Raw genomic sequence first — 20,587 nt, 5'->3', positions numbered from 1 at the left:
TCGGCTGCCTGTACTGTCACACCAACCGTCCTTCATTCCATCCATGTAACTTCCCCGGGGATTTCCTCTTGTGCTCACTGCTCCACCTCAGCCGTCCATCTGAGCTGTGAGTTTTAACGATGGGAATGAAGCGTCGTTTAAACGGTGCCGCCATCCCTCAAGTCAGATCTTTGCTGACCTGCCAGTTACACTGTGCATCTCAATTAATGACATGATGATGTTAATGTTGCTCAGTGTGGTGCAAGACACTAAAGAGAGAAGTCACAGTGAGACTGAGCCTAAAGTCATCTTCCTACTGTTCAGATGAGAGCCCAGGCTCTCCTCTCCTCTCCTCTCCTCCTCTCTCTCTTTCATCTCGTCTCTCTTGTCTGGCCGCTGTTGTCTCCATCGCCGCTGCTTCCTGCTCTCTTTTGTCTTCCACCACCTCTCCTGTGGACCTGAGCGCAGGTTCCCACTCGGCGCCCGCCGGTGAAATATTAACCAGGCTTTGATGCTTATTAATTGTCCCACTCAGTAATTGAGATGCTCTGCGGAGCCCATCCCCATGGCGACCATGACAGCCCCGTCCCCTTGGTGACAGCCTCTCACCCACAGAGGGGTGGGTGTAAGAGTGAAGGGGGAAAGAAAACAAAACAAAACAATGAAACGGCTCTTCTCTACAGCTCTTTAAGAAGTCATTATCATTGAAATGTGAGGCCTTCAGTGTTTATGTGCAGCCAAGTTTCTCTTAAACAGGAAATATCCTTTTACTCACCAACACGATTTGTTTGGAGATGGACACAACAGAACGGCATGGTCTGCTGGACTCAGTAACTCGAGCCTCGGATAGGATTAGACAAGTTATTTATGCCCTTTTTTTTTCTTTTTTTTTTCCTTCTTTTGAAGGTGAGAAGGCCAAAGTCGCAATGTAATGGTGTCCGCTTCTTACATACCTACTGAAACAACATAACGTCAATCATTGCACACACTTTGATCCATAATACGATATTATACCACATCCTCTTGTCTGATATTGTAGTTTTTATAAAGCAGTTTGACACTAGTCACTTGCTGCTGGATATTAACTCCAAATATGTTGGATGATGACAAAAAGTGATCAAATGTGAGGCTGGGCTGTAATGGACAAGTTGAGGTTACTCAAATATAAGGCCTGTAGGCCAAAACCGGCTCACAGGAGGCTCCAATGTGGCCCGCCAAACCACAAATCAAATAGTAAAAATTCCAAAGAGAACAAACAAAAAAAAATTCTTAAGAGTAGCAGACACAACAGCGACACCCGAGCTGCGATATCGGAGATGCTGGCCACTTCATTGATATCAAACTAGTCTCAAAGCCATGCTGTCAGGGTGAGTTTGTATAAACATCCATAATCCAACAGCTCTCGGAGAAGCTTTTTTGGAACATTTCACTGTATTTTGAGCCAGAAGGTCTCATTAAAACTGATTTTATGTTGAGATTGTAGTTATTTTTGTTTAGCTTTTGCAAAAAAATAGAAATTTTCATCACGTATACTCTGCGCCACTACAAAGAAAAAGTTTAAATCTAAAGGTTATTATGTGACTCTTTTACCAGTCCCACCCTCTAAAGATTAAATCGGGCTGTTTGTTGGGCCCTCAACTAATGTGTTTGACACCTCTGGATTAGAAACTCATTTCGCCTGTCTTCACCTCACATGTTTTGGTTAATTTGGGACTTCCTTTTGCAGAAAGATTCAAATTCAAATATTTTGTTACACATTAAACCAGGTTATTACATTATTGGATCTCACTTGGCAAAGGTTTTTACTGACTCATGATGAATATAATATATATAATAATTTCAGGCGTTTAAGTTTGATGACCTTCCTGACGCACTTCCTCTTTCACCATCCGGGTATTTCTGTTATGGCATATTTGTGACAACGCAATGCAAAAAGTCATTGCAACTTTTGGTATTCTTTTGCTCTTAAATAAGGTACAGGCCCTATTATTAATCTGTGAACACAGTTCAGGAGGCACCAAAAACAATATTGTTTATTATGCACCTTGTTCATTTGTGATATTTTGATAATTACCAAGTTGAAAAAACAAACTGTTTTGTCCTGGGCTGTCAATCTGATATGTCAATATCAGACGTGTCAATATGTGCCAGTGAAGTATTTAACCTTTGTAATTAGTATGATATCCAAGGGTATTCTCCAATAAAATGTATTTCTCAGAATCTTAAATCAAAGAATAACTATTATGGAATCACCTAACAAGAGAATTTGAGTTTGATCATAACATGGTATTGAATCCAGGACAGAGGAATCAGGGTCAGCACAGTCATGCCTCCTCTATTTACTTGAGCTTACATGAATATTTTAAGTTAATATGTTTTGTAGTTCTGAACCGTATTAGCAAAAGGTAATGTTCTATAGTCATGCACTAATCATATCAAATATGATCAAAGAAATGTTATAGTTTTTGAGTGCAGTTAACTTGACCAGACATTCAGAAGTGGCGCCGTTTGCTGACCTAATAGTTTTGGTACATTTTCCTTTATTTCTGTGCCTCTGATTTCTTCCCCTTGGCCAGCATGTGTGGTGTGATTAAGGCTGCAAATCAATTAGAATCTAATAAAATATTAACTGCTAAGTGAATTGGCAGAAAATGAATGCGGAGTGTACAGAAACACAATATACCACAGTTTGGTTCGTCCTTTGTGGTATGTATTTTGCACATGCTGATATTGTAATAACAATAAATTAGCGATTTATTGTGCAGCTTGAGTGTTTTGTATGGCTCCCACTGGTGCCACAAACACTTCCCACGTTGGCCGTGATATCTCAATCAGAGAGGGAGACACTCCCCAATCCACGAGAAAATCACTTCCTGTTCTCCAAAGTAAATCTCTATTTGCATTTTTCATCCACGGCTTGTCTAACTGACACAGACAGTTTGTTGTCGTACGCAAATATCTCTCACGGTCTGCGTTTATGTTTGGGATTAAATCGTATTGGAGTAATGGATTTTGTTATGAGGAAATAATTATGTTGCTGTTTTGCCGTCTGAAGTTAATGCGGTTTCATTTCAAATAAAGCAAATTAACCATTTAAGAAGATTTTCCATAAACCACCACATTTCCTCTAACCTGATAGGGGTCGGTTATTGACACTCACAGGAAACACGTTAATAATTGTAAATGTTGTTAAACATGCATCCAGTGTGTCTAGTAGGTCCTCTTCATTGTACTTTCTTGATTAATAAGATGAATAACCTATAATATTGTAGGAAAGTAACACACTAGTATAAGATGTGTCAACAGGATGTTAGAACTGTTCACAGAAATCCTGATCATAAGAAACATTTTTAAGTTTTAAATGGTCGCTAGTGTGGGATTTTAGTCCGTTTTGGATTTTCCAAAACATTTCATTATAAAGAAATATAACATATAGGGAATTTTTGTATAACCGTACATCCTCATTTTCATTTTCCATTAATTCAGGGTTGAATTAATGTATTTTATTAAATGCCCTTTAAAGAGTTAATACAGCAATAGGTAATTAGTTTGTTCAAAAATGATCATTATATATTCATTATATATGCACTTTGTTTTTGAAGTTGAAGAAGGTGGAAAAGAAATGGAAGAAAAGCAGGAGTGATGAAAGAGCAGCAGACGAGCTGTGGACATGACCTCTGCGTCCATGTAAATATAAGAGGCCGGACGCTGAGAGCTGTGAGGTTTCCAGAAGCTCCTGAGGCATGAAGACCACGCGGTGTAACGGGTCCCAGGGACCCATTCCATGCCAGCCACTGTGTGACACTCGGTATCGGCACAGACTCGCTCCCATGTGCACACAGCAGCTAGGATTAAAGACTAAAGGACTACAATTTATTTATTCATTTATTTTCCACTTTAAGTCTATTAAGAATGTTTCTGATGATCAATTTTCTGTGGTTGCATTTTTCTTCAGTGGAACAATTATATGGCTATTTTTTGTCCAACAATCTATATGGTACCTTGTTATGATTTTTAGATGAAAGTATGAAGATAACTAGCTTTGCAAGGTGACATATCTATCATATGTCTACTGCTGCAGCTGTCTGTTCAGTAGCCTTGTAGATGACGAAAGCCCTGAACAAAAATTTAGTCAACTTAACATTTCTGGTACAAACCAGTGAGGGGTTCCATATTTAGTAGTGCAGCGACTTCTGATTGACCCACCCATCGTCTACACTGCTTCATCCTGTGCAATGTCCATGCATGTCTTTAGACTATGGGATAAAGATGGGAGAAAACCTTTGCATGCACAGGGAGAACATGCAACTCCACACAGGAAGGCCATGATTTGAACCTGTGACCTTATTGGTTTGACCATGGGCCAATCAATGCAACCGTGTCGAGTGAGCTCTCTTAAGAGATGCAAAACCAAAGAATGGGTTTATGTGGATGCTGTTAGAAGTCGCTTGGACTCAGTGAGTCTTTGTCTCCTGGATGCACATGTTTAAGAAATCCGTAGTGCGACGTCCGAGAATGGAAATCTGTTCTGGGAGAATAGGTTGGTCAACATTTGTTCAGATCAGCAGTTCCCAGCTTATTTTCCTTGGATCCCCTCAAGACCGCCTCTGAAAGACCCTGCAGACCTCGTCTCTGATGTCTGATTGTGCAGAACTTTAATGCCAAATGCTGATCGACCCACTGTCACAAACGTACTTTCCCAGATCTACTTTACATTATGAAGAATTGCTTAGTGATGTTTTCTGTGCTCATAAAACTCTGGCAACCATCCTGCAGGATGACCAGTTGATTTACCACTTATATGTACGTAAAGCACATACGTGTTTTCTTGTGAACTGGTGCCGGTTTAGCAACTTATTACGTTTGTTTATTCTTTGTTGAGTGAATTCACTCAGTCCTCTGCCCCGCCCTCCCACTTTTATCTTTGAAGACTCTGATTAACCACGAGGTCACAGCCATGTTGGCATTGTCCTGTACTTAACTGCTGACCCCCGTTCGCTCGCCGTGGCCAGCTGCCGGACGGTGACATCACGGGCTCCACCCCTCGGCGGTGACCCCGTCGGCTAAGTGGGACAGACTGGAGTTAAGATGTAACTGTTGTCACCGTGACAATGGACACACTCGTGTACACAAAGACAAGCACAGCGCCCGGCCAGCTGATGCCAAATCAGGTCAACCTTTTGGGGGGTGTGTGTGTGTGTGTGTGTGTGTGTGTGTGTGTGTGTGTGTGTGTGTGTGTGTGTGTGTGTGTGTGTGTGTGCGTGTGTGCGTGTGTGCGTGTGTGCGTGTGTGCGTGCGTGCGTGCGTGCGTGCGTGCGTGCGTGCTGCAGGGCTTTCAGTGCACTGTCCTCAGTGGGAGAGAAGAAATGGGAGGATATTTGGGTATTTGGGGACAGCAGTGGAAGTGTCCTCTGTTTGTCCCCTCACTTCGCTTCCTCTCCGGGCATGTTCCAGACAGATTTAGATGTTAGTTTTCACTTCAGGACACGTTTCATACTTCAGAGTGTGTGACTTTCGGCCGCAACTAATTTTTATTTCTGATGAATCCAGTACAACCGGTTTAGTCTTGGCCTTGAGTGAAGGGGTTCCAGGTTCAAGTCCCAGTTTTAGGAAGCAGGAAGTGTGTCCAGTGTGAAAACTAACCAAGTCTTCGGTGCAGATTGCAGTGACTTATAGTGACAACCCCTGTAAAGCAGCAGCCAAGTAAATGTTTCTGTTTTGCTGCTCTAAAGATGACTGGAGGCTGCACAGTGGAGTAGTGGTATAGTGAGACATTCACCAGTTCATGTCCAGACTTGATATGGAGTTTGTCATTATATAAATGTAGAGATGAAAAGGTAGAAGAGTTTTAACATGTCATTGCATTTTTTCAGGTTTTTAATAACAGGATAGGTATAACATTTCTCATTTGATGCTTTTGATCAAAAACACTTAATAATTAATGAAGAACAATGGCAACACAAAAAGGCAATCTATTATTTAATTAGATATTTTCCTCCAATGGTGTTGCCTCAGGACAGAGTCTTTATGAAGTGTTTTCATCCAACAGCGGTGACTGTCTGATCTGCAGAGGCTGCTAATCAGACCGTCTGCCAGTCCATCTGGATGTCACACACTCCTCCTGAGTGTGTGTGTGTGTGTGTGTGTGTGTGTGTGTGTGTGTGTGTGTGTGTGTGTGTGTGTGTGTGTGTTTCTGTGCCCACATAGCATGTGTGTGTGTGATCTCTTAAGATCACCGAACAGGTGGGATCGTTCGATCGGGGGTGGGAGTGGGGGTGGCGTCCATTCTTCTCCTCTCGCTACGCCACAGGGTTGTCGGACCGCTCACCCGAACACCGCTTTGTTGCAGTCGAGCACCGACTGAGAACCCCCCCCCCCCCCCCCCAATCTCCCTCTGTCACCACCACACAGCTCAGCTCTTCTTACATTATTAGCCGTCTGCGATGTTACATTAAAGATGCATGACTCTCACGCTGTCTCACTCAGCATGGGCCTCCTCTGTGTGTGTGTGTGTGTGTGTGTGTGTGTGTGTGTGTGTGTGTGTGTGTGTGTGTGTGTGTGTGTGTGTGTGTGTGTGTGTGTGTGTGTGTGTGTGTGTGTGTGTGTGTGTGTGTGTGTGTGTGTGTGTGTGTGTGTGTGTGTGTGTGTGTGTGTGTGTGTGTGTGGTCGAGTTGCTGTGTGATGGAAGACACACACGTTGTCGTGTGAATGCGGCTGAGCTCTCTCGGAGCCGAAATTTGTTATTTGACAGATGGATGTGGGAGGCTGTCACTGAGACTAAACGCTCCTGAGAGAGACGGAACGAGCCGTCTGGTTGGACAGAGAGAGTGAGCTCCATGGACGCGGAGTGGGAGGGGGTTAGCTCCACAGTATTGATATAATGCAAGCTTTGAGTGCTTCTCTCTACTGCTGCATATGGTGTGTGTGTGTGTGTGTGTGTGTGTGTGTGTGTGTGTGTGTGTGTGTGTGTGTGTGTGTGTGTGTGTGTGTGTGTGTGTGTGTGTGTGTGTGTGTGTGTGTGTGTGTGTGTGTGTGTGTGTGTGTGTGTGTGTGTGTGTGTGTGTGTGTGTGTGTGTGTGTGTGTGTGTGTGTGTGTGTGTGTGTGTGTGCTTTATTCTAAAAATTTATTTTTGAGCTTTGAAGTGTGAGGAGATGGAACAAACCCAGTAGAGTTAAGCTTGAATGTGTGTTTAATGTTAACCTCCCTCTGAAGTTCATTTTGAAATCCCTAGATGCTGTGGGAGCAAACGCACTTTTCGTGTGTGTGTGTGTGTGTGTGTGTGTGTGTGTGTGTGTGTGTGTGTGTGTGTGTGTGTGTGTCACCCTCTCCCAGGCTGTGTCGGTGTCCTAATTGGACTAACAAGATTAATAAGACGAACTCGATTCTCCGGCTCCCCCCACCTTTTTCTTGCAGCGGGTCAAATCAGAGTCACGTTCTGGTTCATGTAACATGTACTGTATACCGATGTACATAAAACCCTTTATTATGATATTTCATTTTATTTGAACTGTAATCCCAAATTATCCAAATAAAATGATAAAGATCAGCATGTAATTACCAAATGTCATTAAAATTCAAGCTGATTTTACTGCTTATTCATTGGGTAAATAAACAATATTATTGTAAGTATATTGTTGTAAGTTCATTGTAAATGTTCGACTGTTTTTAACCCACCTGATGGATTTACCGCCAGTATTCAGTCTTGATTTAGATTAAGTTTGGCCTCATTAAGAGAAACCCCGAAATCTTTCCTCTCTGAATTCAACGCTATGTTGGTGAGCCCTGTCTGACTGTGGCTTAACAGGGCATTGACCCCAAGTAAGTCATTTAAATATATGTATATATCAGGAATATCCTGAACTTTAAACAAACGACCATCAAAACAACTAATTGATATTTAAAAAAAAAAAATGCCAAGGATGTGTAAACTACAATGCCAAACTGATACAAAACAAGTTTTAAATGATTGTGTAATTAATTTGATTATTGTTTCTGTTTTCAAGCCGCTCAAGCTGGTTTGAAAAGCATGACTCACTGCGTGTTGATATTTGTTTTAACCCTGAACAACCTGGTGCCATAAGGTGGGCAGCGCAGCTCGCTTCCTGCCAGTTCACGTCGAGCCAGGTGAGCTTGGAGTCGCAGGAAGAGGAGGTGCAGTCGACTCTGGGGAAGCTTTCTCTCGACAGACGTGGTGACTTGTCGGAGCAGGAAAAAAAAAGCATTAACGGCATTTCAGATCGTCGGGTACTTCCTCAGTGAGAAACCAGCATGCTCAGCACTAAGAAGTAACTACAGCTAAAGCAGCGCCAGTTATGTAACAATTAATCATGTTTTCTTTATACCTCTCTGTGGAGGAAAAATAAATAAATATATATATGTTCTGGAAATACAGCATGATATGGGGGTTGTGTTATATTTGTGGTCTAATATTCAGCTTCCGGTGTTATACTGTGCTCTGCATATCAACAGCATGGAGCGTTATTTTCAACAAGCTGTACAAAGGCTTCAGAAGGCTGTAAACGGAGCAGGTGGCACCGGAGCGATGGTAGCTGGAGTGAACCAGTGAGGCAGAATGTGTGTGTGTGTGTGAGGAACAGACTGAAGACCCTGGAAACTGTGTAAGACTGGAACAAGGAAACGTCGTGTGTGTCTGTGTGCCGTTACCGGAAAGTAAAAAATGCAAACAACTGCTGTTTCATGCAACGTGTTTTTCTTATCTTCATTTATCAGGGCCGTCTTGTATTCAAACCAATACAATCGTATATGTGTGTTCATATTAAAAGGGGAAAATCAGGCTAATTTCACATTTCAATACCATTCTTGTTTTTATAATATCATATCCCTCTCCTTCTGAAATACATAGCTTAAATAATAGATCTTCCGACTCATAGCAGCTGAATTTCCAGATGAGTTGTGACGCATTACTAATTAATGGTGGATAAAATATCACAGTGTTACACCGAGCAGCTTTTACCTGCAACGTCCAGTCAAAAGCAAAGAAGGCAAGAGGATTAAGTGATGGCAGCTTTTCTGGAGATTTGATGAGTACTCTGTGTACCTCACTTCTCTGTGAGGCGAGGAGAGTTAGAACTAAAACTAGCCTGTCTTTCGGACTTGTCGAGGTAGATCAGGTCTCTCCTTTATCCCCTTACCGCCACCTGACAGCTGAAGCAGTTACGGTTAAGCGCCGACCGAGCGCCTACCTAATGCAAGCCTTCATCGCACTCTTCATTTGACCTGCTTACACAGGACTTTCTTTCTATTCACGCCCAGAGAAAATGCTGGCTACAGTGGGAATCATCCTGTCAGATTGAGGAACTGCTGCATGTATTCTTTTCACTTATTCCTTCTTTTGCTGTGATCACACTGTACTCAGGAGATCAGTTTCTTACAAGAGCCGGTCACTTCTGATTAAAATGAAAACTGTACACCTGTAACCTCTCCAAGTAAAGGCAAATATATACGGCAATTAAAACAAAGTGAAATCTCAAACAATTACTTTGTGTTTCTCTGGTATCATCAAAACATTTGACCAGTCAATTTCTGTTGCTCCTACATGAGCATTTCTGAACATTGTTTTAGTTTGCAACAGACGTAATTGATCCTTTCACCGTGGAATAAAAGCTATAGGGAGTCATTTGTTTACTCTGCCAAGAAGAAGCGTGTTCAAAATTGTGTATCTGTGTGTATTTGTGGCCTTTAACTGTTGATGTGGAAACAGCTGCCTGTTTTTTGTTGCCGTAGTTTTTTGTTTAGACTGGCGTGCCACCTCGGGACTCGAGCACTCAATCAATGATGGCGCCATCCATTTGCTCCACTCTATTCTAAATTACTCCGAGTCCATCTTTTAACTGAAATCCCTGCTGAGATGCGCTGTTATGCAAGGGGTTACATTTAGGGATTAGCACGTCATTTTCAAGGGTAGACATCAAGAATCCAATGGCGTTTATAGGTCACAAATCCCATGCAGTGCATAATAGGGACAACAAAGGGGACGTTGCTGTATGAACGCTCCTGTTGAAGACATTGTAGTACACAGTTCATGATGAAATGAGAAGAAAGCATCAGGTTCTCTCTGTTGAAAGAGCTCACAAGATACAATGCGAAGTTGGCATTTTTCCCAGTCTTTGATTAGGAAAAACAAAACAAAAAAGGATATTCATTCATAAGAAGTGTTGGAGACTCACCCGCCATTCATAACAATGAATTTCTGCAAAGTCAACAATACAAAAGACTTCATACAGAGATAAATGATGTGAGTTTAAATTATAAGCTGTATCTTTAAGGAAAGGCGAAAAGTTACATTTTCTCAGGTATAAGATGTCACATTAAGGCGTCAGATACCGTTTCTTTGAATTCCTGTGTGTGTGTTCTGCTTGCGATGCAGGCGCGGGGGCTGATTGCCAGGGGATGTGGTGAAGAAGGGGGAGGTGGGCTGGTGGGTGTGGATGTGCAGCGGTTGTATGGACTTCGTATGTGCTTGTGCTCTTTGTGTCTCATGCTCAGCGATGCAAAGAAGCCGGTGTGTGTGTGTGTGTGTGTGTGTGTGTGTGTGTGTGTGTGTGTGTGTGTGTGTGTGTGTGTGTGTGTGTTTTGTTCCTGTGTGCGAGTCTGACTGTTGCATAAGAGGATCTGCTGCTGTCCCAGAGCTTAACTAAGGATTTAAAGCTCCCTTTCTCACTCTCTCCTGCACTCTCTCCTCCTGTGTTGTCTGCCTCTCTAGCGCTCTCTGTTGCACTCCCTCTAATCTCTGTAATTGCATGTATATTGTAGGCGGATGATGTCATTATTTGTTGAATAAGTTTCTGTTGATGCGGCTTGTCTGTTGTTTTACCTATTAGCTCCATTCTGTCGAAACCGCGAAGCAGAACTCACCGTAACTTCCAGTTTTGCGAGCATATTTAATTTATGTTTATATATTCCGCTGTAATGTAATTATAATTTATGCCCTCATTATTGATAGATCCTTTGTACTTCAGGGTGCCATTGTCTCTGGTTTCCGCCAACATTAAGTTTTAGTGACTGTTCATCCCTCAGAGTACAACCATTATATTAGTATAGATATACATTTGTATCCCATTTCACGCAACAGATCGAGTTTCTGATGATCTAAAAATAATAGGTTTGGATGAGATGTTGCCTGCTCCAACACGCAGCGCTACAAATTTATTGGCTGCAAAATCTTCGCAGCGCAGGAACATTTTGTCAAGGAGGTGATTTTGACTCAGTTGTGATGAGGGATTTGAGAGTATTTATTTGTCACTTAAAATCTTAAAACTTAAAAAGGTGCAGTTTTGCTGGAAGGGCTGGGTTGAATATACCCTCCCTCTGGTCGATGTGATCCTCCTCTAGGCTATTTTTTTCTATATTTCTTTCTTTGTCAGGGTAGAGATTGTGATTGAGGGTACTTCACCAGAAGATGACACAAACACATCAATAATGTATATCGTAAAGCGGAGCTGTCACCTCTCACACATCGCCAGTGAAACTCAAATATTAACTCGAACCTTACTGTGATTTCATTCTAGTTTGATCTCCTGCACCACATTACACTTATCCAATGACTGGCTTAAGCTTTATGTAACTCGTGTTTTTGGCTTCTTTGACTGTAATGAATTTGAAAAAAAAAAAAAACCAACCCTGAATTAATGAGTAACTCTGTCATTTAAAAAACAAATTTGAACTGTTTTCTCTTTTTTTTTTTTTGACAAATTTCTGGTGTTGCTCTGTTTTTGTTCTTATTGATTTGTTGCCAACATTGATTTTTAAGTTGAAATAAAGTCAAATAAAGTCACAACACACAAAGCTTTTCTTACACCAAGTTGCTTGAATGTGGAATTTTCACTTTATCATATATTGTTGTTAACAGGCAAATTTCCAAAACGGTTATTTGTTGAGGTGCTAGTTGAAGCTTTTATCCTGCGTCCTGTAACTGCAATCGCTACTAAAACAGCACATTTGTTTCCTGTCTAGAAATATGCAGAAAGTTAATATTCTACTATCTTAAGCTCCGTATGAAAATGACGTGCTCCTGCAAACACCGCACAGCTCCTGTTATCCAACAGCAGTAGGAAAATTCACCTTTAAAAATAAGATAATTACAACGTGGCTTCATTATTTATTAGTCTTCTTTTTCAGAGATAAACAAGCTGCCACACTGGGTCCTTTGTTGAGAAGAGAGAGGGAGAGAGAGAGAGAGTTTAATCGGCTGCTCACTTTTAAAGAAGTCCTTGCACTACGTACTCTTTAGTGCAGATATCGGTTTCTCTCAAAAGCCAATTGTGAACCCCAGTGAGCCGACAGGGACTCGTCACCGGATTCACATTTGGTTTAAACACCAAGAGTAGTAATGGCCTGCAATGATGTTCACACAGTAATGAGATGGTAATTGTGCTAATTGTGTGTTAATGATACAGATGTTAGGGAGGAGTGTAATTCTCGTGACCATAATGGCCTCTTGCATGCGCTAGTATGTTTGTTTGTGCTGAAGGATAAAGGACCCCCCCCCCCCCACCCCCACCCCCACCCCACCCCACCCAACCCCCCGCATCCCTATATACACTGTTCAGCTGTGTTATTTTTTCTCCGATTTACCCTCCGATTCTCTCTCTCTCTTCATCCCGACAGATCGACTTGGAGCCGGAGGGGAAGGTGTATGTTGTCATCGATCTGTCGGGATCCTCCACTGAGGGTAAGATCACCCCAACACAGTATTTCACCGCATCAGAATCACACTGTGAAACAATTTGGTGCATACATGAGTCAGCATGGTGCGTTATCGAACAACAATGTTCAACAAATAATAATTTGATATAGTTTATTGTATCTACTTCAATTTAGATTGATTTTACACACAAGGTGTTTGAAAGTAAGGTGCCATCACAGACTTTGTCTCACCCCAATAAGTAATATTTAATTAGATCATGCTGAACTAAATTAAGTTTTCCCACGTCCCAAGTTGTTATCATTCATTTGCTATTTAAAACTAGTCTTGTTGGATGCCTTCAACACCTGGTAAGTCTTTCTAAAAAATCTGCAACTATTCTAACTAAAACTATGTTTAAATGGAATAAATAAGTGTTTTTTCTCATTTGGACCCCCATTTTTTTTTCTTTTTACGTAATGTGTTCTTTTCCTCCATAATGTAATGGGGAAAAAAAAAACATACTGTGAAACGGCATCCCCGTATTCCAGAGTTTCTCCATTGCCTTGCTCGTAAGGAAGCGCCCCACACACACACACACACACACACACACACACACACACTGGAACACTTAGTGCCTACATTTTGCAGAATTTTTGTTTTACAAGCATTAATAAAAGATTTGTTTCGTCAACAGAGGAATTACTTGCAAGGAACATCCTCTAGTGCACACAGTGTGCGATGGAGGGACGAAACATAAACCCAGAGGCTTTCCTGTTTTCCTAGAAAGTCCTCATGGATTGATGGCTTCTCTCCCTTGCTTTCTCTTTTTCCATCTCCTATCTTGTATCATTAAACGTGCGCACATGCAAAATATCTCGGTAGATTGGCCTTTACACACACACACTGACTCACACACACACCGCCTGGAATAAGTGATTTTCACCTGCACCTGTGTGTCTTCACACCTGGTTAAAAATAGACGGCCTTCCAGTGAGTGTGCCTGCTTATGTATCGGCTATATTTCTGTGTGTGTTTGTGTTTGTGTTTGTGGGTGTGGGTGAGGGTGAGGGTGAGGGTGTGTGTGTGTGTGTGTGGGTGTGTGGGTGAGGGTGAGGGTGAGGGTGGTGGGATAGCCTTTGTAGAGGAGGTTGCAGCAGAGAAGCCCAACAATACACCACAGAGTGCATTTCTCAGTGTAAAGACCGATCAAGAGAGCGGCGGAGAGTGAAGGGAGAGGGAGTCGATTCCTAAAATAGTAGGTGAGATTGAGCCGCAGATTACACACACACACATACACACAGGGGCGCGCACACGCACACCGAGACGCAGGCGTCCTTGCCTTGCCCTCCCCGTCGATGATTGGACACTCTGCGGTGACCTAACGACCCACTCTCCGCCCACTCCTGAACTTCCGCCCTGAGTTCAGCTGGCTCGAACACTCGTCACGTTAATGTATGCTGATAAAAACAAGTGGGGCGTGTGCGTGTGTGCGTGTGCGTGTGTGCGTGTGTGCGTGTGTGCGTGTGTGCGTGTGTGCGTGTGCTGTGTGTGTGTGTGTGTGTGTGTGTGTGTGTGTGTGTGTGTGTGTGTGTGTGTGTGTGTGCGTGTGCGTGCGCTGAGAGGACTGGAGAGGAGTAAGGGATGGAGAGATGGAGGGTGAGAACTAGAGGAAGAGGTGGTATTTTTAGCAGATTTTTTTTTCCTCCCCTGCTGCAATCTGTTCACTGCGGCTTTAGAGGCTGGAAGAATGCGTTTCTCTTTTACATTTGCTTCCTGTCGCTCGTCTCCATCCTCCCAAATCTGTTTGTCTGAAGAAAAGAATAAGAGTAATCTGACCTAATCTGACCATCTGCACCGTTCTCCCGCTGGTGTCTCTCGATTTACTGCCCTCATCCGTCGCTCTCTGTTATTAAAGTGTTTTCACTTCATTTGAAGCAAGACTTGAGAGATTATACGTCTGCTTGTTTGATTTTTTATTAAAAAAAAACACGAGTAATATTTAAATTTCATTTTTGAATCCATTTTAAATACTTTTATGATTCCTGTACTTTTGGAATGAAACAGAAAGCATGCAATGATACGAAATAAATGAAATAAAATCATTAAAAATAAAATCTTTTTAATCCCTCAATCTAACTTAAGTAACAGGTTTCATTTCTGAAGTCATTGTTTAGTGAACCTTTAATGTTGTACTGAATCACGAACGTACGAACACATTATTTTCACTGTTAGTACTATTTATGCACATGTGCATAATGAAAATAGTCTTGCTATATCAGGAGATATTATTTATGGTATATCATGAATAAGCTAAAGAAAATATATTTTAAATTGCCTTGTTGTTGATGAAAGGTGTGTGTGTATAAAATAGGTGTTAATCAACCAAAAGAATCTAAATTACAGCAGAGAAATTTACTTTATGAAGACTCAACAATGAAGTCGCTCACAATTATTTCAGTGTCTTAAATAGGTTTGTGATGATGTAAAATAGAATTTTAACATAAGTTTCTGAATTTGATACAAGTATTACATATCTTTAGTATTGTAATTTTCATGCTTTTGCAAAGACAAATTGTAAAGGTCTGACTTGATATTGTTATATGCTGGTCCCCCTCCGTGGAGCTTCTTAGTAAAATAAATAGAAAAAGACATAAACACCTTTCAAACACCTTCTAATTGCTGAAAAGATAAACTAATCATAAGTTGATCAATAACAGTTAAAATATGATGCCAAAATAGTTGGTAAACTGTTCTAAACCACAGTGAATCCCCTTGAAACCCCATTTAAGAGGAGAGTGGAACCAGCTCAGAATGGATTCGGTTTGAAAAAGTGTTGATCTGTTAAACAATGGTGGATAATTGAGTCTTAAAATGAAAAGTCTTAAAACAAAAAGACTAGAAAGAGTGTAAATGGTAGTTCACACAGTCCAAATCAGTCAATAAGCTGTTGGAATGCTGTTGGAAATCAGCCCAAACCCACATCGAAATTTCACAAAACAGCCTGATGCCAGCCAAAACCCACCACAAAAAATGTGTTTTTAACTACTACAAAGAGAGATTCCCAAATTCACAAAAACAAACCACAGCTGGAAAGATGTCAGACGTGACTCTGAAGCTACACGTATATACAGTCCAAAAGCCCGAGTCCGAAATTATTCAAGGTAGTCCGAACACCTGATGGAAAAGTAGTGACGTTACTGATTTTACTGCAGGTTATATTCATAATGTGTATTGGAATGTGTTCCTGCTCGTTACGTTTTTTTGTGTATTGTGTTCCAAAATAGTTTTAATATCTGTAGGAATTTTATGAAAGCAGGTGTTACATTTTAATGGTTACTGCTGATGTTATACATTTTTACTATATATATTATATTTGTAAATATGTATTATTATGTTGTGTGCCTGCCCGGGGACTGCAGATGGAAACGAGCTCCGGCTAAAATCTGGTCCGAAGCATTTTTTCTTCAGGATTGTTTTTGTACATGGTCCCTTAAAAAACAAACTAGATAAAAACAAATAAATGATATTAAGCACTGAACCTGCTCCCTGCTTTCAACCCCATGATATAAACAAACCACATGCTGTACAGCTGTCGTGTATTCTCTGACCCTACTTGCATAACTTGCACAACAATGCAGCCCAGCTGGGTTAAGTGAAACAACAATGCATGTGGGATTATGGCAGTCGCATTTTTTCTTTCTTTACCAGCTGAGATCTCACCAACAAGCCTAAAAACTTAAAAAATAAATGTCTGTGTCCTCCAAGTAGACGGTCACGTCACGTGCTTGGACACTTTACCGGTCTTTCGATTGTGCTGTGTTTGTATTACAAACTGCACTCCCGCACAAAATATCACACTTGACTTCACTTAAACTGAATCAGAGTTTAGATGTATGTAACCTTTATTTACCGTTGGTGAAGGTTCATATGTATTTAGAAGAAGAAAAAATCTTAATTGTTTGCGTTGTTGAATCCCTAGTTCGTAGTGTGTCTGTCTCCACCAGGATAACTCTTATCTTTGTGTGTGCAAGGATGTTTATTTATTACTGTTAAGGGGATTAAGTCACATCATAGAGACTTCTTGTCCTTCTGAGGACAAAAGTCACTTTTCCATTCAATTAAATCAGTACTTTTTTTTAATACTTCCAAGTCAGACTAACGGTAGTTAAAGTTAATTTAGGGGTAGTCGTGGGATTTTGGCTTAGAAAAAAATATGCAGAAAATCTATGAAAGCCAATGCAATGTCCCCCTGAAAGCATGAGAACTCTGTTGAGAAGGTGTTTTGAGGTGACTCGAGGGTTGGGTTATGGTTAATGTGAGTGCAGTAGTTTGGTTGTGTTTTGAGAAAGTCTGCAGGAAATCAATGTGAGTCAATCCAGTGTCCCAACATGTGGTTTATTCTTCTGGGTGCGGACTCATGCCACTATAGGTGTAAAACATTAAAGTCCTCAATAGTAAAGTCAATTCAGTCTGAAGTGAGGACATGCTTTATAGGGTTGCGTTAGACATGTGGTAGTTACAGCTGAGTTTAGACTAAGTCTGGAGGAAATACACACAAGTTGATGTAATTTCTATAAAAGGTGTGTGTGTGTTAAACTGATTGCACACATACCCGTGAGGTTAGGGGTTGAAGGTTAGGCGTTATGACTGAGTTTGAAAAAGTCTGCATGAAATTCATACACGTCTGTGCAGTGTCCCTGGAAGGCATGAAAACATAACCGTGTGTGTGTGTGTGTGTGTGTGTGTGTGTGTGTGTGTGTGTGTGTGTGTGTGTGTGTGTGTGTGTGTGTGTGTGTGTGTGTGTGTGTGTGTGTGTGTGTGTGTGTGTGTGTGTGTGTGTGTGTGTGTGTGTGTGTGTGCGTGCGCGCGCGCACACCAGACAGATGGATGATGTATTATGTAAAATAAAGTGATCCCAGTAATGGCCTGTTTAGCTGCCCTCCTCCGACCAACACACAGACGGAAACACAACAGTACGCACTCTGACACACACACACACACACACACACACACACACACACACACACACACACACACACACACACACACACACACACACACACACACACACACACACACACACACACACACACACACACGTGTAAAGACGCACAAAGAATCTGTGGACATCGTGTCTGTAATCAAACTCTGGAGTGGCTCAGCAGTAACCACATCTACAACGCACCCTGGAGAGCGACGCTGGGAGAGTGAAAGACAGGCAAACTAGGACAGGAGCGCTGCGAGAAGCTGTGTGTGTGTGTGCGTGCGTGTGTGCGCGTGTGTGTGGGAGGCAGCGTGGAGGTGGTTCTCTTGTCTTAAGGTTACTCTCGGAAAGCATTTATCTTTCCGGGGAGATGCTGAGAGGAAGTGAACGACTGGTTGGATGATGCCTGCTGAGGAGGAGTATTTTAATATGCTGTCCTTCGTTTTTAGTGCCCACACATGCAAGTATAAATAGCAGCTGCATGTACGTATGCACAGGCCTCTGGTAGGTGTGGGGTGCTTGTGAGAAAGTGAGCTGGAGGGCGGGGGATAAAGGAAGATGAGAGGCCGCTCAATGATTAAACATCCTAAGAAACATGATGCAAATCGTCCTTGTTTGTACTAAGGAAGTAAAATCGATGGGTGTGAGGAAACATCAGTACCTCTGCGACGTCTGAGTGAATCCCCAGCTAAGAATTACAATATTTCTTGTTTTCTTTCTTGAGTTTGTATAATTTTTTTGTCTCCCGACAGCCTCGGGTACCAATGAGAATGAGGAGCGGGTGTTTCGCGAGAGGATCGGCCCTCGCCGGCGACAGGGCGCCGTCCGAAGGCGCGTCCATCAAGTCAACGGACACAAGTTCATGGCCACTTACCTGCGACAGCCGACCTACTGCTCACATTGCAGAGATTTTATCTGGTAGGCAACGTACACAAACACATGGGTTTTGATCCAACTTTCTTTCTGTGACGCTTCATTAAACCTTCATGAAACGCTGACTCGTCTCTGTTTGCGATCCGATAGGGGCGTGCTGGGCAAGCAGGGATACCAGTGTCAGGGTGAGTACTTTTCTCTAACAGATTCCAATTTCTCAAGTAACATTGCACTTCATTTATTATTTAAATGTGGGAACACAGGAGGGATTACTTGTTACTGAGTGACAGCTGTGATTTGGTGGCACGCCATCACCCAGAGTCAAACATTTACCGCATTACACCAGCATCTGTGGGGATATCACAATCCGTAACTGTGCAGGAAAGAAGTCTGTCTCTTATCTTCTCCACTGTTACTTAACCAGGGTCTGTGTATCTGCAGCCTCTGCCATATGATATATATGCTATGCAAATTGCAACTGCCATACCTGTTGCTCACAGTTTCATTTCTTTTATGTAACATTCCATGGAGTAGCTTTCTTCCTTATTCCTTCATCCTAATTTACTCTACAAAATAAAATTTAAAAATTTAAAAATGGCATGAAAGAGCGTTTTCTGTATTTAACAGTCCGTTTGCTTTTCAGTCTCCGACAGTCATGCAGAACAAGACGCACACTTAGTCAAAGCATTTAGTGGAGGTCCAGGAAGCCGTGCTGTGCTTTAGCAGTGGAAAAGGTGATGGTGTGGAGGTGGAAACTGTAACTGGTCGGCCAGCAAAAGCTGACTGAACCCACCTCACACAGCAAAAAAACCCACATATTCCCTAGTTTGTACAGTCACTGTCACATGAATACAGATACATAACTTTGCTTTAAAATCCTCTGCATCCATGAGGGTTATGAACTCTTGTGCCGAAGTAATTTGGCCTCTCATAATGCATTCATCTGCTACTGCAACGGGACTTAATGGATCATGTTTCACGGTCTCACCAGTTACTTAAACACAATGTTCCCAGCAGCACCGCAGCTCCCTGCGTTTTATTGCAGAGCTTCCTTCTGTCCGAGCAAGACGGTCTAAGAAATAATGCTGCCTGCTTTAAAGATTTGACCATGTCGAAGATGTCCAAGCTCCTTCGCCGTTTTATCTCATTTTTCTTTTTGGACGAGGTCACAACTGAAGTCATCCTTGATTGTTATTCATTTATTTATTTTTTACCTGTATGTGAGGAGGCGTGGTCAACCCGCACTCCAAATCTGCACTTTAAGACATCATGTGTTTGAGATTAAATCCTCACACATTACTTTCTCCTGCATTGTGACTGACCTCCAGTATAAATACCATATTAATTTGAATATAAAACAACACTGTGTGTAAGATATGCATCAGGCTCTTATCTCGGTTGTAGCAAGTAGCAACCGGTCATATCAAAATGGCCAATAACGTAATAACTGCCAATAATCTTTACACCCATAATTGATAGACTGTTTAATAGTATGAATCCCTAATGAGTAACTATGTTGACGATGCCTATTATATATTTATTTTTGTAAGCGAACTGCACAAAACATGCAGAAGCAACTATTATTTCCAAGAAACAAAGTCCTATTTATGTATTACTGTGATATTAGCTGTATATTTTTAAAAGACATACTCCTTGATCACTGTAAAAACGTATTAGATTATATGTAGTATAAGATTATTGGCAAAATGTTATTGTGACAATGGCTCAAAATATCTCATTACACTCTTGGTAAGTTATTACAGCTTTGGCGTTCTTACATTAAAAATAGCCCAAAGATGAACATTTACTTACATCATTGGCTTTGCAGACCAAATCTTGTATTTATTAAGACATTATTATCATTTTCTACAAGAAAAAATAAATGAAAACATGTGGAGCTGATTGCCATTGGAGTTTTCCAGAATAGTGTCCAGTAGTGACAACCAGCAGCTGATTTTTGCAAATAATGGTTGCAGTCTTAACATTTTATTTCAAATATAAAACAAGAATAACATATTTGAGATATCAAAACAATATTGTTGCATAATAGATAAAAAATATTAGGAAATCAGCTCAGCTGTCACTGAATATCACCTCCCCCAAA

At 41.5% G+C, this 20,587-nt stretch overlaps 1 protein-coding gene across 1 annotated transcript in view; it reads left to right on the top strand.

Moving 5' to 3' along the window:
- prkcea (protein kinase C, epsilon a) overlaps window positions 1–20,587 on the top strand; it is a 42,308-nt gene that overhangs the window by 6,598 nt on the left and 15,123 nt on the right. The window contains exons 2-4 of the mRNA XM_080468019.1: window positions 12,608–12,671; window positions 18,363–18,528; window positions 18,634–18,668. Coding sequence (XP_080324145.1) covers window positions 12,608–12,671; window positions 18,363–18,528; window positions 18,634–18,668 — 265 coding nt within the window. The remainder of the gene's footprint in view (window positions 1–12,607; window positions 12,672–18,362; window positions 18,529–18,633; window positions 18,669–20,587) is intronic.

This window comes from Lipophrys pholis (assembly GCF_963383615.2).
Source record: "Lipophrys pholis genome assembly, chromosome: 1".
NCBI classification, from domain to species: Eukaryota; Metazoa; Chordata; class Actinopteri; order Blenniiformes; family Blenniidae; genus Lipophrys; species Lipophrys pholis.
Note: the sequence above shows the minus strand (reverse complement) of the source record. Positions and strands in the feature narration are given on the sequence as shown.